The sequence below is a fragment of the Vanacampus margaritifer genome, chromosome 15 (genome assembly GCF_051991255.1).
Source record: "Vanacampus margaritifer isolate UIUO_Vmar chromosome 15, RoL_Vmar_1.0, whole genome shotgun sequence".
Lineage (NCBI taxonomy): Eukaryota > Metazoa > Chordata > Actinopteri > Syngnathiformes > Syngnathidae > Vanacampus > Vanacampus margaritifer.
In genome coordinates, this window is record NC_135446.1 from 22,378,562 (window position 1) to 22,399,754 (window position 21,193).

The 21,193-nt window shown below is 44.4% G+C and overlaps 1 protein-coding gene across 4 annotated transcripts in view; it reads right to left on the minus strand.

The window, feature by feature from the left end:
- Window positions 1–469: 469 nt before the first annotated feature.
- The window catches only part of ccdc146 (coiled-coil domain containing 146), a 37,726-nt gene continuing 17,002 nt past the window's right edge, over window positions 470–21,193 (minus strand). For 3 of the 4 annotated variants that reach the window (XM_077544402.1, XM_077544401.1, XM_077544403.1), the window contains 21 exons: window positions 21,003–21,085; window positions 20,391–20,606; window positions 19,229–19,286; window positions 17,869–17,951; window positions 17,648–17,741; window positions 17,472–17,545; window positions 15,811–16,038; window positions 14,014–14,103; window positions 13,707–13,803; window positions 12,923–13,015; window positions 12,544–12,711; window positions 11,178–11,266; window positions 10,786–10,950; window positions 10,634–10,709; window positions 10,409–10,557; window positions 9,915–10,143; window positions 4,892–5,002; window positions 4,681–4,818; window positions 4,450–4,575; window positions 3,327–3,449; window positions 470–1,351 (listed from right to left, as the gene is read on the minus strand). In XM_077544402.1, the coding sequence (XP_077400528.1) occupies window positions 1,148–1,351; window positions 3,327–3,449; window positions 4,450–4,575; window positions 4,681–4,818; window positions 4,892–5,002; window positions 9,915–10,143; window positions 10,409–10,557; window positions 10,634–10,709; window positions 10,786–10,950; window positions 11,178–11,266; window positions 12,544–12,711; window positions 12,923–13,015; window positions 13,707–13,803; window positions 14,014–14,103; window positions 15,811–16,038; window positions 17,472–17,545; window positions 17,648–17,741; window positions 17,869–17,951; window positions 19,229–19,286; window positions 20,391–20,606; window positions 21,003–21,085 (2,694 nt within the window). In that variant the 3' untranslated portion in view covers window positions 470–1,147. Of the gene's footprint in view, window positions 1,352–3,326; window positions 3,450–4,449; window positions 4,576–4,680; window positions 4,819–4,891; window positions 5,003–9,914; window positions 10,144–10,408; window positions 10,558–10,633; window positions 10,710–10,785; window positions 10,951–11,177; window positions 11,267–12,543; window positions 12,712–12,922; window positions 13,016–13,706; window positions 13,804–14,013; window positions 14,104–15,810; window positions 16,039–17,471; window positions 17,546–17,647; window positions 17,742–17,868; window positions 17,952–19,228; window positions 19,287–19,455; window positions 19,562–20,390; window positions 20,607–21,002; window positions 21,086–21,193 lie in introns of those variants that run through there. The other variant, XM_077544404.1, reaches the window with a different exon arrangement.

Sequence of the window (21,193 nt, forward strand, 5' to 3'; positions counted from 1 at the left end):
TTGTTGACCTGTCCTTTCTTTTGGTGCTCTGCTACGTATCAGACGCTAATATGTTAGCTATTAGCGCAAGTTTGTTCTTATTTTTAGAAATGGAATTGATCCATCCTCAAACTATGAATGCATCATTGAAACAAAGCTGGAGCAGAACTGAAAAACTTTATCGTCATGCGTGTTTAGATCAATTGAGATACAAATTGTGGGAGTTCTTGTCAATCTCCTCGGCTAAACACGCTAACGCACCTTTGTAGCTTTGACTGAAAATGCTTTGCTTTATTCACTAAAGCAACCATTCTGCTGTGTTTTATGATTTCAAAGTGCACCGGTTGGTTCATTTACAATTTGTCCGACGACGAACATCGCGCATGATGCCAATGTCGTGTCGAAGCTCTTTTACATTTGCTATCTATGGGAGCTATTTGCTTTGATAAACTGGCATCAATACTCATTTGAAGGAATTGCCAACAAAAGATTTAGCTTGCCTTGAACTTTTAATACATCCAGAAATGTTAAGCCATCCATTTTATTCCACAAACTTCTCTTTAAGTTGAGTTGAGTTGAGAAATCTTTGATATGGAAGTTTTGGGCAACAGATGGTTAACATTTTACTTTCAACTATTAACCACACGTCATCTCCTGATCCAAATACATGCCAATAATAAAACAAGAGCTCCTCCACCCCTGGCAAGTCTTAAAAACAGACATGAAGTGTGAATCACGTGCAACAGCATTTTCGTGATGTGGCTTGAAATGTTTTCTTTTTGGGAATATTTTTGTTTTGGCACCTGCACCTTGAATGTGTCCCGTTTTTTTCTCCATCTTTGTCTACCCTCTTCCACTGTGTGATCATCCTCTTGTATTTACATTTCTCCTTTCAGGCTTTAATCTCATGCCTTAAAGCCTCTGCAATGTATTCATAGGCAGAAACGTCAGAAGAGAAAAACGGTCAAATATTCCCAATCTCAAAGTCCCTCACATTCTCATTTGGTTACAAATGCTCGGTAAACAAACTATTGCCTGTCAGTCCAGGAAAAGAAAAAAGAAAACGGCCACATGATTACAACCAGATGCAGCCATGAAGTCACGAGAGGAGGAACGCAAAAAGGGAGAAACCGCGTTGAGACAGGAACGTCCATTTTGTTGTGTTCTTCTAGAGTTGTGCGGGTTTGACATGTGCGGGTTTGCGTACGTGTCTCATGTTGGCACCTGCTTGGGGGGGCCTGAAGGGGGCCTGCGCGCCGTAGGGTTTGGGCAGAGGGAGGGTGTCCGCATGGGGGATGTAAGCATCGGGTCGGCTCTCCGCCGTGGTGTGCCGTCCGCTCGGCAGGCGCTTCCACCCGTTGCCGGCTGCCAGCTGCGCACGCACACACGCACACGCACACGCACACGCACGCGTCGTTTTAATATTGATGCATGACCTTGGAGTGCCGAGCTGGAATTCAATTTTGCCCAAGTATAATCACCAAAATGGAATAATAAATTCAATAGTTGTGATACGTCAAAACAAATGCAAGTGCTGGGAATGACAAAATGCGATCAGCCCGGCAACAATTCTTCTGTTTTGCTCTCACGAGTTTCAGAAGACGTTTTAAGCTGAGCGTGAACAAACGCCGCAGCGGCGCTGCCATTACGGTGCTGCCATTACGGTGCCATTCTTTGGATCTTCTGGCTCATTAAAGCCGTTTGGCCAGCCAATGACCCGCATGCACTTTTCACCACAAGAATTTGGAGGCACTTTCTGCAAAAGTGTCTGCAGAGTTTGTTAGTTAGTTAGTGGAGGGACTAACGTTTCTTTTTTAACGCTCACTTTTGACGCATTTGCAAACAGAGTATCGTAGAAGTGCTTCTTACCTACACAAACATTGAATATTCCCCAAAAAACTCCCTCTACTTTTTGACCTTGTGTCCACATGAAAACTTTTGGGAAACTTTCCCAAAACACTCATTTCCAACTTTCTGTTGCCTTTCTTCATGCTTCAAGAGCTTTTCCATGAGGATAGCCAGCGACTATTTTTAAAATCCCAGAGAAGTGAAAGTGTGCCCGATTTGAATGATTAAGTCAAGCCAAACATTTTCTTTACAATAATATATTATTTTGTGTCCCCACGAGTCAAAACATAGCAGGGTTTTTCTTGCGTTCAAAATGATGAGGCGGCTGCCTGCAGCTCATTTCCTCAACCGAGGTGACGTAAGCCCGTCTGCCCACAACGATCGAAGCTCAATTCAAGCGTCCCGAAAATTGGAGGCGTGTCCCGCAAAAGCAATGCTCGCTATAAAAAAAATCCATAAAACGTCAATGAGACTTTGCCGCGATTACCGTCACCACGGACTTTCATATCCAAGTCTGTCTGCGCTGTGTCTTACCAACTCAATCTCCCGATCAGTCATTTCTCCCGCCAACCTCGCAAATTTACAGCAAATAAACAGTTCACGTTGTGGGCAACACAACAAGTAACATGTGGAGCGCAATGCCTCGGACCGAGCGCTTTCATTTTGAAGTTGTTCCCGGCAGCGTGTCGCGGCGCAACGCAAGTCTGGACTCGGCCGTTCATATTGCCGACAAAAACGAGGGTAAAACTTAAAAAGTAACTCAAAATGGTCTTCGATTGAGAAACAAATCTCTGAATTCACTTTACAGGTTGTGCGCGGACAAGAATGAGTCGGAACGCTCTCATGTTGAGCATTCCATACGTGCAGCACGGCGTAGTGGAAGCGGGTCAAAGTTCTGCTCAAGGAGTGCAAAACAAGCAGACCCCGATGACCTCCTTACAGCTGTGCAGCATGAAAACAGGTGAGCTGAAATGCCAGAGACGACTTCAAAGCATATGACGGGATTATTGAAGAACAAGAAATATGAGGCCCGGAGGACGGACGGACGGACAACAGGAAGACAGGAAAGCTCAGCGGGAAGCGCTTCCATATTTACAAGTGGCTCAATGACGAGCTTTCCATCCCACGACGGCCCCGCTTCTCATTTGCATGTGGCGTCTTTTCGGGCCAGAAAAAGGAGGAAAAAGGCAGCGACGAACGCGTCTGTATTTTGCTTTGGGACACGAGCAAAGATGCCTGGTGTGTCGCTTGCCACCTCTTCTTCTTTGTGCATGTTGACAAAACCAACCTTGGCCTTGTCTGGCATGCGTGCGCGTGTGTTCACTCTCTCCCCGGTCTCATCGCGCACACACGCGCGCACGCACGCGCACACACGCAGGTATAAAGCAACACTTCCGTGCCTTTTGGCTTGAATCAATTCCTGTGTTTTTTCTTCCTCTTCTCCCTCCGGCACACGAATCCGGTCTCGACCGCTGATCTTTGAAAGTGTCTTTCTTTACCTCTTCCTGCTCCTCTTTGTCTCTCCGTCTCCTCTTCTTGTCCCGCAGCATCCTCCTCCATTCTTCCTCCATCTCGGGGCAGGGCGGCAGGCCTTGCTCCAAGCGCCGCCGGCATCGGTCCATCTGGAGACGCGCGACAATAAAGCAGCGCGTCGTCAATCGGCTTTTGTGCTGCCGTCGCTCAGCGCAGGCTGGAAAAAGCACTCGCAGTCGGTCACGCGCGCGCTCAAGTGGAAGGACAGATTTGAAGAAAAAAAAAGTTGCTACTTAAGTAAAAAGCACACAACTCTGAAAAGAAAAAAGGTACGGATTTTTACCATCAATTACATACAATACTTCTTTTAAGAACGCCACAGAATACTTTCTCCGTTATGAACTTATATAAATAAGCCTTGCACTGAGAAGACTAACCGTAAATAAATAAAAACTGAAAATATATAATCAACTAACAGCTGATTAAAAGGGTGTTGAGTTTCATGTATTTAAGATCAAGCATACAGGTCGGTTTTTTTAAGACATTGATGAGGACAAGAAAAAGTTGTTAATTTTACACTGCCTCAGCTATGAAAAGACAACGGACGGCCCACGTCAAAAGTCGTACTTTTGTTTGCAGTTGCACTTCAAACAAACACATTTTGTTTCCACTTCAACAGAGGTGGCAAATCCGGGTCCCTTGATGCTAGCTAGCTCCCTAAAAGGTAAACAAGCGGCATGGGAACGAGCTCTTTAGCTAGCTAGCTAGCTAGCTAGCACCTGGGGCTAAAGACAAGCTGTGGTGGGGCTTTGGCTTTTGGGACCTGGATTTTGCTCCATTCTTTTTGGCGCAAATCTGATTCCATGTACATTCCTGCCGTGCGGTCAGTAGTCAGGCAGGAGGTTGAAAAGGTAACAATCGCATTCAGACACGGCAAGAAGCAGAAAGTACGGATATCTTTTCAAATAGAGGCAATAAAAAGCAGAAAAACCCACTTAAGCACAACAAGTCAGTATTCGTCCTTCATGACTTTGGCAGCCACAAAGACGGTCCTGCGTGCAAGCGCATGACAGCGGCCCTAACCCAAACCCTTTCGGCCCGCCCTACGAACCCGGACACTGCCGGGTGACGGTTCCGCTTCAAGCTGACCTGAAGCTCTTTCTCTTTGACTTGCTGCTGGAGACACAAGACGGCCGCCTGCTTCATCGACAGCTCTGCAGACGCGGCCATCAAGCGGCGGCTGGTGTCCATGACGCCGCCTCGCAGCTGCTTCAACTGGACCGCACACACGCGCACACGCACACACGCACACACGCACACACGCGGGAAGATGAGAGTTGGTGCGCGCTACTGGAAGGGAGCGCCATCTTGCAGGTTTACCTTCTTGGCCAACGACAGTTTGTCGAGCTTGCAGTTGTCGTTCTGTTGTTGGAGATTCTCGGAGAGACGCGTCACCTGCTCCACCAGGAGCTCCTTCTCCAAAAGCTGCCGCTCCCTCTCGGCAAGGCCCGCCTCCAACTACAGCGGGAGACACGCAACGGCTTTACCATACCATGTCCGCCGCAGCAAACCTGGGAAAGTTGCGGGCTACCTTCTGCATCTTCTTGACCAGTTCGGGGCACGAAGGATCGGCGCCTTTGAGCTCTTTGTAATCTGCCGTTTCTGTGAGACGATCGAGCGTCTTGTCTCGGACCGCTAACATCTGTTGAATGAAGATGCAAGTGGACGCAAAGGCATGAATGAATGTTGAGCAAGCAACAGTCACGATTAATCGCAAATTGTATATCTGTTCTAAATGTACATTAAAATATCTACATATATATATTTTTGGAATTGTGGCGTTAAAGGAACTTTGAATTAACCCAAATTAACGCACTCATTTTGACACCCTTCGTCTCATGAAGTCATAAAAACATGAATGCGTGAAATGGAAAAAAAGAAATGGCCACAAAAACAGCAAAACGCAGCATGAGAAAATACATTTATAGATGCCGTAGGGGATCATGAAGAAACCTTGAGGAAATAAGCGGAACGACAGAAGTGGGGGAAAGATGGAGGAGAAAAACAGGGTGTGAAAAAAAAAAGCCAGACGCAGGCGGTCGTGACCTGCCGTGACCCGTCTTATGAAACAGCAGCTCAACCACGCGGATTATGCGTGTTTGCACACCTGTATCGCTCGCAATGCGTGTGAAGGTGTGTACAGCAGATAAAAAGAGGAGGGGGGGGGAGTGGGGGGGGGGAGCCAGCGTGGAACAATGTGATGATTCCCATTTCCTCCGACTTCACCAGATTAATGAAGCCTCTCGAGTGTGAATGGGCGGCTGGTGTGATTCGAAGCGACGTCTCGGCCCTTGAAATGCAGCTGCCTCCGCTTGCGCGGGTGTCACATGGACGTCACGTGGACGTCACGTGGACGTCACGTGGACGTCACGTGGACGTCACGTGGACGTCACGTGGACGTCACGTGGACGTCACGTGGACGTCACGTGGACGTCACGTGGAAAGAAAAACACGGCGCTTATGGGCTCCAACACACAGACGGCGGCGAGACGCAGATCCACTGACAGCGAGACGAGATCGAGTCAAGAAGCAGAACATAACCAACGGCGGCAGATAAAGGAAGTGAAATCAAAAGAGAAAGAATGAAAGGCAAAGTGAGAAAAACCCAACTTGAGTTTGCATAATAATGCAAGAAGAAGAACAAAATGACGGCAATAGCATCAAATTGTACTGCCTACATGCAAGCATGCCTAATAAATGAGTGGTAAAAAATGTCATCCTCGCTGTGCTATCATCCGCAGCACCTCGAGAACCTTTACACAAATCATCTCCTCAGAAAGGCGGCCGGCCAAGCACAACATTTGATTTGAGCCACATGGAAACGGATTCGCTATCACAGCCCTAAAAAACGGGGCCGAGAAAGCGAGGCCGGCTTGCAAACCACACTTTTGTTATACTTTCTCTTTCTTTCTCTAAGTATCTTCAATGCCACCATTTTTTTATAAGACCGCCACCGCAAAAGCCTGTACTGGGAGAATTCCAGTCGCAAAATTGAGCAGTAATAAGATGAATAATAATGCATATATTTGTGGAGACTGGGGTCAAGTTGTATTTGCCAATTTTAAAAATGTGCAGAATTTCACCAGTTACTTCATGTTAACGATTAGACCGCTCTTAATATGAAGAAAAATGCACTGAGCCGTCACCAATGTCTTACAAATGAACAAGAGTATGAAAACTTTTATTGTTCATGTAGAAGTCATGCGCTAAATCCCGATAAACGAAAAACTTGAATGGCCTTCCACCCCTAATTCTTATATTATATTGTGTATTTGTCTCCTCTCACTGAAGTTAGCAAATAGATATACTTTTCGGCCACTGTTGTACTTTTGCATTTAAATGCAGCACAAATACAATAAGAATAATTTGAACAATAACACTGGGCTACTTCCTTACTCTACAGTCTATAGTCCACTAAAGTAAGCGACGGAGGGTTACCATGGCAACAACAGGCCGGCTATGCTCCTAATTAGCAGCCATGCTTTGAAGGCAAGTGAACGCACGGTGTTGCTTTTTAAAACAATGTCAGATAAGACAAATTGGATTAAAAATATAGAATAAGTGGGAGGAGTTTCAGCACTAAAGCCTGATTATCTCCAGCAAATGACTTGATGATGATTAAAAGCCCCCCCGGTCCCCCCCCCTCCAAGCCACCAGCCTCTTTTGCTGGTTGTCAGGAAGAGATAGGAAGAGAGAGAAAAGCGCGGGACCTCCTCAGGCTTCAGCAAGTCTCAGAACACATTCAAAGAATGATAACGAGGTCCAGGCCATGCATGAAATTAAAAGTCTTTATATGGTAGGAGGCAGAAAAATAAAGCTATGCTTGTAATAAAATGTGGGATATTTGTGGGATTGAATGCATATAAAGTGGATTTATCAGTAAGTCTAATTAAATGTGTCACGTTCCTTCCAACTGTACGAACACTAAACAACAATTTGGTCAACTTTCGGACTAAAACTCAATTAGAAAAAATCAGTATGCGTTTTTGATGACTAATGAAGACGAGACGAAAATGTGAAGTCACTTTATAAAAACTGACAAAATAGTATGGACATTTTAGGTCAGCCACAAAAAATTGAATGATTTTGTAAAATCTTGTCTCTGCTAATCCGTCATTGTGACATCCTGTTGATTTTAGATTTTACTTCCGGGTCACTTTTTGTTGAACTCGGGTCACTTCTTGTTGAAATCAGGCCACTTCCTGTTGATGTTAGGTCACCTCCGGGTCACAGTTATGTTTTTGTTTTTTAATGAATGAAAAAACAAAATAACATTAATCCAACAGCTATATCTGAACAGGAAGTGACCTGATTTCAACAGGAAGTGACCCGGAGGTGGCCTAATATTAACAGGAAGTGACCTGTTATCAACAATAACGTTCATCCGACCGCTAACCAATGTTGGCTAACTTGTTGCCACTTGTTGATATACTGTACTGTAATTGTGTGTCAAGATCAATCAAAAAGATGAAAGAAAATCTTATGTGAAATAGTTTTAGACCCAAAACGGTCAACATAATCTGCCGAATGATTGTCCTGACTAAAAGTAGACGAATAAAAATGATGTTTGCGTGGACTAAAATGCTAGATTTAGATTTAGACTAAAAAGGGACTAAATAAAAACGTGATGAGGTTGGTTGTGATGAAACAACAACAACAACAACAACTAACAAGTGTGATTGGAACTGGACTAAAACTGAGACTAAATGAAAAAATGGAGGATAAAATGAACAGGAAGTGCTCTGAACAACACTTGCGATCTCGGGCTGTTTTGTTGCCATTTGCAGTATCGTCCCCCTTCCACATGTCCCGACTGTGGATTTCCCCACGCTCCGTTTCCAGACAGGTTGGATGGAAATGTAGGGACGGACACAATATGACTCACCACCGCAGGGATTGCGTAGCATGTCATGCGCCACTCCCTGCAAGAATGAAGCCATAAAGTGGGGGCTCGGTCCAAAAGGCAGTGACATGAAGCACGTCGATGCTTTCGAACTGTCGGCGCTTGGCAAAATCCGCACAGACGCCAGCAGCTCATAAACGCAGCAAATCCAGCACACGTCTGTGTTCATTTTGCTACGGTTAAAATTCCAAGCAAATGACGGCCTCCGTGCATCGAAGTACAATGCGCTCGCAGATGGCCTCATCCATCTTTGTCTGAATTGAGGGGAGGGTTTGGGAGGGCGGGGGGGGGGGGTCGGTAGATCCAGGTTGCAACGAGCAGATAAAGCGGTCACAGATGAATACAAATAGATGAGAAATGGATGACTAAACAACCTGCATGGGGATTGAATTCGCATAGAGAATGAATGGAACTGGCGAGCCGCCTCCAATAGATCACGTTTGGCTCCCCCGTGCAGCAAGATGAGCAGTTGGAAGATGATCCATTTTACACCGGGGGGGGGGGGGGGGGGGGAGAATTTGGGCCATACATTGGATGGACGGCCAGATGAGGCCACAGAAGGCAAACATAGCGCAAGTCGGATAAGGCAAGCGATACGATATCAAAGGGCGACATCCATCCGGCAGTCTCCAGTCATCGTACTGATGGCGTTACAAGACAACTTTTGTCCTCCAGAAGCGTCTCTACAAATGTCACATTTCCATTCAAAAGGACAGTAACAAAAAAGGCTTAAGAATGGAATCAAATGCATGAAAACAAGACTGGGATGATCTCAAATCTGATGATGCTTTTGGATGCATCATGATTTGAACACCTAATGAATGCAGCCACTGGCGGGGGAAAGAAAATGTCGACGCACCCTCTTCAAATGACAGCTTTTTGTCAAATAAAAATAGAAGAAGAGCACGAGAATTCATTTCAAAACGTTTGCATCACAGCTATAAAAGGGTGCGTGCACTTGTGAAAGCACACACTTGAATTTGCATATTTCTACTTCCCCTCTCAAAAGTGTTACACAGTTTCAAAATGACTGATCTTGGCAATCTCATTTTTTTATATCACAAAAATCTGCTTGCGCTTGAAAAAGGTCTGCGGGGGCTTTTTTATATCCACTGTAACTGTCACTCTCAGCATTGTCGACATTTTCCGATCACTTTGCCATTTTTTCGTTGCGGTCATCCATCCTGTTTGGACGCTTATCTTGATGCAAGGTTGAGTTTCAAGCCAAGCTGAGCAAAGATGGAGGATGAGCACAAAAGCCGGATGTTAAGAATTCTTCAAGTTGTTTAGTGTGTAAATATATCGAATTCATACCGCCTAGTAAGAAAACATGAGTGTTTATGTCTTGTGTATGTTTCTTTCTGGCTGATGTTTGCACTTGCCGGCCACTCGTTTGCTAGCTAACTGGCGGAGTACGTGGCTAATTTGCTAACATTTGCGCAAATGCAGCAAGCAACCTGTAAACGTCGATGTACTTTTATTTGCATTAGGAGTGTGATTTGCTATTGGATGAGAGAAGCACTCGCATCGTTGCTCTAAATGTAACGCTTTTCTTTCGCTCATTTCTCCATTTCTATACAAAGATATGTCTGCGTTTGAAAACAGTCCAGAGCACGCAGTCCAAATAAGGCATCAGCAATATCTTGACTACCTCCATCTGCAGCACGACCAGCTCTTCCTCCATCTTCTTCTGCGTCAGCAGGTCCTGCTTTTTCAAGCCGATGTGTCGCTTCGCCTCGCCGACGGCCGCCGTCAGGTCCGCCATTTCCGTCTCCAGGTTTGCCAGCGCCGCGTTGCCCTCGGCAATGGCCGCCTCCTGCGAGTTGACCTTCTCCTGGTAGTCGAACAACACCTCCTCGTGCTCCAGCAGCTGAATGCCGCTGCGGGGGAACACGGCCACAAGATTGGTGGTAGGCAGGGGTGGCAAATCCGGGTCCAGAAAGTCAAAAGCCGGCCACAGTTGGACTTGAGCCATTGATGCTAGTTAGCTAGCTAGCTCCCTAGCAGGTGAACCAGCACCGTGAGAGCCGGTTAGGGAGTACCTCGGGCTTAAGCCAAACTGTGTCAGGGTTTTAATTTTCTGGAGCTGCATTTGCACGCTAATTGAATGGCAAATGTGTTTTCGGCTTGGAATGCTGAACGCACAGAAAATTGCGCCGCTGCACGGCCACTTCCTGGTTCTTGTTGGCGTCGATGAGCGCTTGCTCCTGGAGCCTGATAACTCGCCTGAGTCGCTGCAACTCCACGTTGTTGTCCTCGCGCTCCCGACTGACCTGACGTCTTTGGCCAGCAACCTGCAGCATGTTCAACAAACACACTTTTATTATTCAACTGTAAGAAACACACTAAGCAACTCTATAAGCAGGAGACCTTGTTGATGTTCTGGAGAAGTTTATCCTTCACTTTGCAGCTATTGGAGACCTTCTTTCGAGCTTTGCTCAGTAAACTGTAAAAAATGCGGCATCGTTTTCTTATCAAATATCATATGTATATCAATCCATCAAAAGTGATCAGTTATCAACCTGTCCTTTGTGGTGACAATCCTCTTTTGGCTCTCCAGCCCATTTTCCAGCACCTTCGCCTGCTCCATCAACTCGGTGATGGTGTGTGAGGACATCTGCTTCAGCTTGACATACTTATTTTTCTCCTCAGTGATCACGTGGTAAAATTCGCCATATTGTCGCGCCCTGACGGGGAAGGAAACAATCAATTAGCGGCTCAGTCGGCCTTGAAATCAAGTGTGTGCAGATAACAGATGTGGTTTGAAACCGCTTCCTTTCGGTGCCAGGTGAGCTTTTGTTGCTTTGAGTGCGCTGCATATCGATCGCGTCCTCAGACCCGCAAACATTCAACGAATGGCAGTAAATGAGAGGAAGTCTGCAAAGAGGAACGACAAAGGAAAAAAGAGCGAGACCTGCGCTGCAGCATTCCATTCAGCTTGCTGTGGTGCATCACGATGAGCTCCTTCTCTTGCACTTCCTGTTGGATGCGCTGCTTCATTTGCTGCGGATGGATTCGATCACACAGGCGGAATATTTTGAAAATCCATTATTCTAGTCATCAGGGAAAAAAAGGATTTTTGCCAGATTTGACTCATCCATTCCCAGACATTTGCAACGAAGCAACCCCCTTCGCTCCCAGCTGTTGGACTGGATTTGGACTGATTTTGCAAGGCCCACCGAATATTGTGTTCTGTTGCGATAAAAACATGGAACCTACCAAAAGAAAGATTCAAGTCTCTTCTTTTATCAGGAAAAAAAAGTTTCTTTGTACCTGTTTCTAGCATTAGAATATAGCTTATAGTTTCATCATTATTCCCATTCCTGTCAAAAACACTGTCAAAAAGAGTTTGTTGCAACATGGCCCTGGTTGATCTCTTATACTCTGCTGACAGCTGCTGGACGTTTTTGGTAATAACTATCATTGCTTAAGCCACCTCTTCATGTCAGAAAGCTGCATCAAACCTTCTGTATGCTCTTGCATTAAAAAAAACATAAAAAAACCGATACGTACATTTTTGGGAGTCAAGGACAAAGTATTACAATTTACACATTTTGGGGTTTGAATGAGTTAACAACACAATGAGCAACGGTAAGGCTATAGTTGCACACTTCCACACTATAATAGCTGTGACCTTGATTGTGTATGGCTGTACGGATGGGGCCTGGACTGGTGAGTGATATGGGAGTCAGAGAATGAGAGTAAAGAATTGGCTGTTGTGTGCTCAGGTTAACAGCTGGCTGGCGGTTAACTAGCTAATCGTTAGCCAGCCAGCAAGATGCACGAGTCAGTAACATTAGTCTGTGTGGAAAAATGACCTCTACAAAGCTTCAAGGCAGAGATTTTGCTTCAATTGTTTTCCTTTCGAATCCAATTGCTCAAGTTATTCAATTAATCCTTTCAGCCCGAGACACAAGAGAGGGTGAAGGTTTCTTGAATGTAAGAACATTTCAGCCCATGAAATCTTAATGTCTGCTTTAGCCACGTGGACTGTATTCACAGGTGGCAAATCCAGGTCCAGAAATTAAAGACCCCTCCACAGTTTGGCTTTAGCCCAAGGTGCTAGCTAGCTAGCTAGCTCCCTAGCAGGTAAACGAGCACCACGGGAGCTAGCTAACTAGCAGGTAAACGAGCGCCACGGTGGCTAAGTAAGCTAGGGAGCTAGCTAACTAGTAGCTGGGGCTAAAGCCAAACTGTGGCCGAGTTTTGACTTCCTGGACTTGGGTTTGCCACCCGTGACTGTATTGCAGATGATTACGTGTGTACGATTTGTAGGTTACCTCAGCTCTGAGCATCTCACGGTGCTTCTGGCCTCTCTCCTCTGCTTTGACGTATGTCAGACATCGGAGGTGATGCAGTTCTTCTCTCAGGCCGTCCGATTCCCTCAGCAGCTCTTGAACGATCCCAGACTGCAGCTGCTTCTGGCTCGCCTGGTCGGCTCTTGATAACTAGCAAGGGAGGAGAAGGAGGGAAAATACTTCACATTGTTCTCAGCTGTAAAAAAACAAACAAACTCGCTTTTGGACAGCATTGCTATTTTTGAAGCGTGTTAGAAAAATGACAAAACAATGCTCCCGTTTGTCCGCAACTGAGACTAATGAGGCAGCGCACGTTGCATTTGCTAACAACGTCGCGCTCGCGCTCGCCCACGTAACTCACCTGTTTTTCAATGCTCACTTTGAGAGCATCCACTTCCTTCTGAAGCGCCATCCTCCGCGCCATCCTGGGCCCTCGCTTCGGAAGAGCGTCTAACTGGAAATGCAAGTCGGAAAGTCACTGCGAAAAGTTGTTTGCGCTTGGAGACCGTCAGTAGGCATTCCACTCAAGTCAAAACAAATGGAAGTCATTTCTCCTAAGAGTTTTTGGACTCTTTACAAAGCCGCAAAATTACTAGTTCTTTTTTTTTTTTTTGCAAATTTGCCAACTTTATAAAGTGGCAAACGAGTTTTTTTCTCTGAATATTGCCCCCACCCTCTAAAAAAAAAATCATGTTTATACGTGGCCCTAATACACTGTCGTGGTGTTGTGTCGATGCACTTTGTAAATATGAAAGCCAGCAAAACACATCCTACATAAAACCTAAAAAAAAAGGCTTGGCTGTAAAAAGCATGAATTTGCAGAAACCTTTTGTTTGCGACATTTCCTAAATATGTGAAATCCCTGATGCGTCATCGATATTTCCTTTCATGTACGTGCGAGATGTGCTGACAGCATTCCCTTGATTCCACTTCTCTTCTCTTTCACTTGACAAACTGGTCACAACAGTGAAACGACAGGAAGCTCGGGAACGAAAGAAAACAGGGTCCCGATGTCATGGATGACGGGAATGTTCCTGATAACAGGAACGCTGACGATTCAAGTCAGAATGTTCCAAACACCTGCGCTCATAACAGCGATAGCTGCAAACCCTCGACTGCCTTCAAAACATCACGCAACAGATCACCTGTGCTTGCAAGTGAGTGCAGGTGGATTGCGTGCGTTTGAGCTGCTCAGCGGCGACGCTCAGCGCTCGCCGCGTCCTCTCCAAGGCCTGCATCTGCCTGAGGAGACACGCCGGACAAACATTCATCATCGTCCAACGCACAATCGGCCAGGAGCATCGATTATTAGCGTACATGGACTTGCCAATTGGGTGTAACAGCGAGAATGGACATGCATGGCTCAAGGTGCGAGGACACAGTAAGCCAAGCTTCCGTCAGACAGCGTCAAGGTAACGTCAGTTCAGTACATAAAGACGTTCTTTTGCTTACCTTTTTCTCTCTTTCAGATGCATGGAGTGACTCTCACAAAGCAGCTTTCGCTCACACAGGATTCTTTGCAACTTCATTTCCAGGACCCCTCTGGTAAACGGCCACAAGTATACAAAAAAAATAAAAAAAGATATTTTCAAAATGCAATACTGTTTCTCATGAGGCTCTTGTGTGTGTGTCGGATGTTGAGTAACAGGAGAAAAAGTCAATCAAACTCAAATTCAAGGATTGGATGTGATTCGATTGTGCATGTAGTTGGGCCCGCCTTAATGTGCTCTATAAACTAGACTAAGTGCAATTTCTGGACAAATTGCTGAAAAGTGAATGCTAATACTTGCCTGTTGTCACATCGATACGCTTTTGGATAATATTTCTGTGACTTCTACCATGGCTAAGTACATTTTGTGTTTAAATAGTGTTATTTTGTCATGTTTAATTGAATCTGAGCTGTTTTTTTGTCTTAAATGTCCGACTCATGTCATACTATGTAGTCAGTTAGGTTCCCTCCCTCCATTTTATTTTGAAATATAGCAGATTTACCTTGACTTCCTGTCCGGCTCATGTCATTTCTTCAGCTTCATGAAAATTTGCAAGCGTTCCGCATGCGGCGTCCGGAAAAAAAAGTTTGCGGAAACCTTCCGCAGCGCCGCATCCGCATCCGCACCGCATCCGCATCCGCACCGCAACGCAACGCACTCCAGCTGGTGTAAATTGACACGCAGACTCGAATGCTTCCTCGCGGCGGCCGTACGGAAAACGTACCGCGTCCGTTCCGCAGTCAGTGTAAATTGGGCGTAAAGTGGGATTTAAACCCTCAACTTTACTGGTCAAAGCTCCACTGCACTACCCACCAGAGTTATTATAGTTTTGGAATTTTCCATTTTAGTTAGTTATTTTTCTCAGATTTTTTTATTTTTTTTAACTTAGTTAGTTTTAATACATTTTCAGGGTGGTTCTGTTAGCTTTTATTAAAAGAAAATGCTTTGTTCTATAATGTCGAATAAAGCTAAAACTGGCGATCTTACGACTGCGAAAAATAGCACCAGGGAAGATGTGAATTTTTGGAATGGTTTCAATCGGATGAATAATGGACAAGACGATTGATCTGAAGGAGCTTCAAGCAAGAATCAATACCAGAACCTTGCACATGCCAGTCATGTGCTTCAACCACCGCACTATTGTGGAAGCAATCAATGTCTAATGGGGGGCGGGACACGGGTTTACGCTAATCATCTCACTGAAATTATAATGCATTTGATCATATACACGCATATACACTTGGCATCATGGACAAAAATGTCAATGTCAGTCCCATTAAAAATCAAAAGTTGATCTTTAAGGTTGTGCCAATCCTGTAAGCATGCGACCAGTTTGGGGCGTGCCCCGCCTACTGCCCCAAGCCAGCTGGGCGAGGCTCCAGCGTGAGGACAAGCGCTTAAGAAAATGGATGCATGGAATACTGTAAGTCAGAGGTGGGCAATCTCGGTCCTCGAGGGCCGGAGTCCTGCAGGTTTTGGAGGTTTCTCACTTCCAACGCAAGCCGATTCCAATCAACAGGATCGTTATCAGGCTTATGCAGAGCTTGCTGATGAGCTGATCATATATCAGCTGTGTTGGAGAAGGGCAACATGCAAAACCTGCAGGACTCCGGCCCTCGATGCCCACCTCTGCTGTAAGTAATGTGCAATCACACCATATATACCACGGAAGACATGGATTTTGTTGTCAATCCGAAGAATTGTGTGGGAGTCGTTGCGTGCAAAAAAAAGGGGAGAATAAAAATGGTTGAAAATGTACCTGTGCCCCATCAGCTCATCCTGCTCGTCCCCGATGACCTGCTGTTCTTTCTGCATCTCAGCACACTTCCTCTGGCCGGCCTCCACTCGTGCCTGGAGACGCTCCAGCTCCTTGGCCAGCTTCTCCTTCTGTGCCCCGAGCCGCTCCTTTTGCTCCGCCACCTCCTCGGCTTGCCGCTTCATGTCTGCAAAGTGTGCGTCCGCGGCCCCCAACGTCTTTGCTGCGGCTCTAAAGGAACATTTGCGCAAAACGGGGGAGCTTCACGCTTCGCACTTGGGACTCCAATTAATAGCGCCGTTCGTTAAATCTTGACACCTTGAATTACAAAATGGCAACAAAGAGCTTTTAGCTCCTGATTTAAAAACAATAAAATGTATTAGGCAAAGTTATGCAGGACCAAAAGTGCCAACATAAAAAATAGATAAATGACTAAATGAATAAAGAAATGAATAAAAGTGAAAATAAAAACGGATATAAAAATTGAATTCAAAAAATGCTTATAAATGGAAATAAAAAACAAAACAAAACATATAATAACCTTAAATAGATAAACAAAAGTAAAAATAAATATAAAAGTAAATGTGGAAATAAATACAAAAATAAATGTAAAAATAGAATTATATATCACTCAATAAATAAAATTCTCTGTTCTCACATTTATTTATTTCATGCTCAGGTCGAAATGTTATTTAAATGAGGGGGCGGTCCTAAGCGTGTCTTGGGTTGGGGCTCTACCGTTGCAAACTAGCAATTATTTTTACTTTTATTTATTTAGGGATAGATATATAAAAAAAAGTTTAGTCATGTATTCATTTTTCATTTTGGCAGTTTTGGTCCTCCATAGAAGTTGCAAGATTCAGATATTGACATTTTTGGATTGTGCAATTTGAAAGGCCATTGAATGTAATGCGGTCGGCGGTCTCGTGCATGTGAAGGTCTCCATGCAGCAGAAGCAGGGATGTGATTTGACCAAAGTGAAATTATCTGAAAATTTAGCCGGGGGTCTGGGGGCCGCCGGCACCCAGCTAGGTCCAGGGGGGCTCATGGGTTTTCCGTGTTTTTAAGTACTTTCAATGCACTCACATGACAAAGAAATGGACAAAACAACAGCATCAATTTTCAATGTATATTGAACTATCCCATATAAAATGGCAGTTTTAGTCACATTCAAAAACATTGGACTGCCTTTGCTTTTAAAAACTATCACTGAGAATATCATCATATCTAACTAATGTGATTACTAAGTTAACACATAAATAATGTTGAAGAGTTCAAATTTCATGAACAAATAATTGTATCATGACCAAATGAAAAGTAACTCATATTAGAGCATACCACAAATGTCTTTGTTATAGCAGAAGATGTTATCTGTCGGAGTCATGTGCATACACAATGAAATACAAAAAAAAAAAAAATCAGATTTTTTTTTTTGGGGGGGAGATAAAAAAAGTGGAAAAATCACATCCCTGCAGAAGTGAATGATTAGTTTGTGATTTGAGTGCACCGAGAGAAGCGAGTGGTTGAATTGAGCCGTTGCTGTTTTCTTGCGCCGTCTCAAGCGAAGGAGTCGAAGCAGCTCATTTGGAGTTGATATCGCCAGCGTTTGCAACATTTCCTGCACTTATTGGACACAGATTGTTAAACGTGTCTCAGGCACTCACTCCCTCTCGGAGCGTTTCTCTCCAATCGCCTTTAAAATCTGCTCAGGTGCGGCGAGGAGCTGAGCTTTCTCGGCCTTGCAGCAGCACACAAACACACGAGAGAGGGAGAAAGTGCATTTGCTATTTTATTGATGGTGCGATGGAGCCAACGGCCGCGCTTACACACATCTACGCACCTCTTTGATTGCTATGATTTTCTTCACTTGTCGCAGCTCTTCCTCTTCCTCGAGTGTCTGCATTTGGTATATTTCCAAGTCTTCCTTCAGACCTCTGCCAGGCAAACGCAGAGAACGGAGTACGCATTGATGTTTTCCAAAACAATGTTTGGTTGCAGCGGCCCTTTTGAAAATGTTCGGTACAAACAAGAAGGAAAACAGACACAGGAGAAAACAAATACCTGACTTGCATCTGTCGCTGGGCCACTTCTGTTGTCAATTTCTCACATTTGTCCTGCAGTGTCAGCGTGGAGCTCTCCACTTCCTGCGGGTTCGAACGGCAGATTCATGATCAGCTCCGGACGATGCCGTCACGGAAGCGAATTTCATTTAACAACAGCTCAATGATTCTGTCACAGCTCGCGTGGCCCGTTTGCGGTTTGTTTCCAGTCGAGATATTCATGGAGCAAATCATTGCTTGCGTCGCTATAGCACTGCATACATACAGTATGTTATGTAACAAAAAATGTCCTCATACAAATGTTGGTGCGCATCTGGATAACACTGCTGATTGATTGATTGACATTTGGCACTGATTCAAGTAGGGATTAATCGGCCTTGATGATCAACTAGTGGAAGCTGAAACTGGTCACCTTGCTGTCTTTAACTCATTGACTGGCAGCCATTTTCACTGAAGCAACCCCCTTCGCTCCCGGCTGTTTTACTGGATTTGGTCCACAGAATATTGTGTTCTATTGCTATAAAAACATGGAACGTACCAAAAGAAAGATTACAGTCTCTTCTTACATCAGGAAAAAAAGTAGATTTGTATCGGTTTCCGTTTATCGGCATTAGGAAATATCTGAGTTTCATCATCATTCACAAACCTGTTGAAAACACTGTTAAAAAGAACTTGTTGCAACATGGCCATGGCTGATCTCTTATACTCTGCTGCCACCCGCTGGTCGTTTTTTGTAATAACTACCATTGCTTTAAGCAACCTCTTCATGTAAGAAGCTGTATCACAGCCTTCTGGATGCTCGAGCATAAAAAAACAACAACATAAAAAACGTATAAATCCATTTTGGGGAGTATTTCAGTCAAGACGAGTTAAGAAAAAGTATTAAAAAACGCATTTATAAATTTGGGGGTTTTGAGTTAAAAAGAAAAACACAGATTGACTTAACGAGAACATGAACATTTTTAACCAACTAGGCCCATCTAAATAAGAGTAGGGCTGGGCAATTACTGATACCAGGTATCGATATTGGCCTTATTTCATTATCAGTACTCGCGACGGTGGCCGATGCCTACTTGTGGCTGTTTTACGATCAGGAAATAGAAATGAGAAAATGAGAGGAAGAGGAAATTGTTCATGTATCAAACGTATTAGTTGTATGTGTTAAGTAGGCTACTCGTACCGGTATCAGTCTGAAATCAAGGGGTATCGATCATCCCTCATTAAACCTTTCGGTATTCCCATATTCCGAAAAGTACATTGTGGACGGCAAATGTTGACGCCCGGATGAAGGCTTGAAGCAAGCCTCAAATAATCTTCCACGTTCCAGCGAAGCCACGTGAGCGGCACTGCAATGAACTTACATCAAGTTTCAGCGGAATGTTGTTCTCCTTCAGCAGACACCGTTTCTCTTCCTGGAGCCTGCACCAAGGGTGAAAAACAGAAATATAAAAATATGCAACAAAGGGAGCACAGAGTAGACGTGAGTTGAAGTTTTCATTTTGAAAGGGGGTCACAGGACTGAATGTTTGGAAAGCGCCGGTGCATGTTGTCACGTTGCCTAGCAATGTTCCAGTGACCTCCCGCTGACCTCCGGGGGAGCACTGGAGTGTTCTTTTCCATCTCTCTGGGTGCATCTGCCTGTTTGGACACACCGATAGCGGCGTTGAGGGATTGGAGGAAGGAAAACGGGAGGCCTGTGGCAGAATTGAGGAAAATGGCTTGCGAGAGACGAGCGAAAGAGAGACAGAGAAACACAAATAACTCCAGCGCTGACGTCAAGACACGAACCTGCGCAGAGCTCGCCGACATGTAAACACTTTACAGGGAGGAAACGTGAAATTCCACTGGCAACTCGTGTTGGGCTCCACAGGCATCGTTATTGAGATCAAGCTTATTTCTTTACAAGGTACACTTTGAAAAACACTTTGCCGTTTTACTTTTCCCCCTCATGGTTAATAAATATGGAGGACCAAAACTGCCAAAATTCTAAATAAATATAAATGGAAATAAAAACAACATACTGTATATATATATACATACAGTATATATATATATACACACACATATATATATCAGAAATAATAAGTAAAAATAAATATATAAATAGAATTAAATTCAATGGTCGAGTAAAGCGGGTCAGCGAACAAGGAAGTCTCGCATGAAGCGCGCCAGCAATGGACGACTATCTTGTCCACTATCACTACAACTTACGACTTGAGTTTCTCGACAAAAATCCCATTTTTTCTTTTTGTATTTATTTTTTCTTTTGTTTATTTATTTACGGATATATATATATATATATATATATATATATTGTTGTTGTTGTTTTTAATTCCTTTTATATTTATTTTTTGAATGATACTTTTTATATCCGTATTTATTTATCTTTAATTTATTTATAATATATATAATTTATTGAAATAAATGCCATCACATGAAAAAGTTGCCTATCGCTGAGAGATTTTGCTACTTGGGCTCAGCTTGACTGCTGTTTGTGAATGCATTTGCATGTTTGCGTCTCACCACTTGAGCCGGTGCCGTGTCACGTAGTCTCTGTCGTCGGCTGCTTTCAGCTGGTCCAAGGCCCGCAGGAGCTGCCGCCGCAGCTGGCCCGCCTCGCTGGTCGGCTCCTCGGAGAAGCTCGGCTCTTGGCTTCCCTCCGTGTCGGCTCGCAGCCGCCTCAGCTCGGCGCAGAGCCTCGTCGCCTCTTCCAAAAGGCGGGCCTCCGAATCCTGGGCACTGTTAGGAGCAGGACGGATGCACATTTACAAATGATTGTTGGTGGTTTTGTTGTGGAGAACAGCACTGCATTTTTTATCAAGATATTTTGCCTGTCTTGGAACAAAACTATTAAAAATGCCTCTTGGAACGATTTTCCGGTCGTGCAGGTGTAATCATTCTCCTTCAAAAACAAAATACCAGTTTAATCAGCCCTATTTTTTTTTACCAAGAAACACTGCTCTCACCTTTACAGCTTTATTTGACTTGAAGGGTTTAAACGGACACATTAGTTTTGGCGCACAGGACCGGCCGGTGTCTCCACCCTTTTTCTCTACTTGAGCTTTGCAGTATTTGGCTCCCACATATCAACCCAAAAATGTGACTTTTGTTTCCACTAAAAACAACGTAGCATACCTCCTCACTTCGTCACTGAGTTGCCTGTAGATTGCTTTCAACTTGTCCACTTTGGTTTTACTCATTTTGCCCAGTGACAGCATCTGAAAGGCAACACAAAAGGCACATTGCCAATTAAATGGATCCATAAAAACACTAACAAATGCGAGTCTTAACAGGGGTCTGAAATGGCCCAAGTGTGATAAACCACA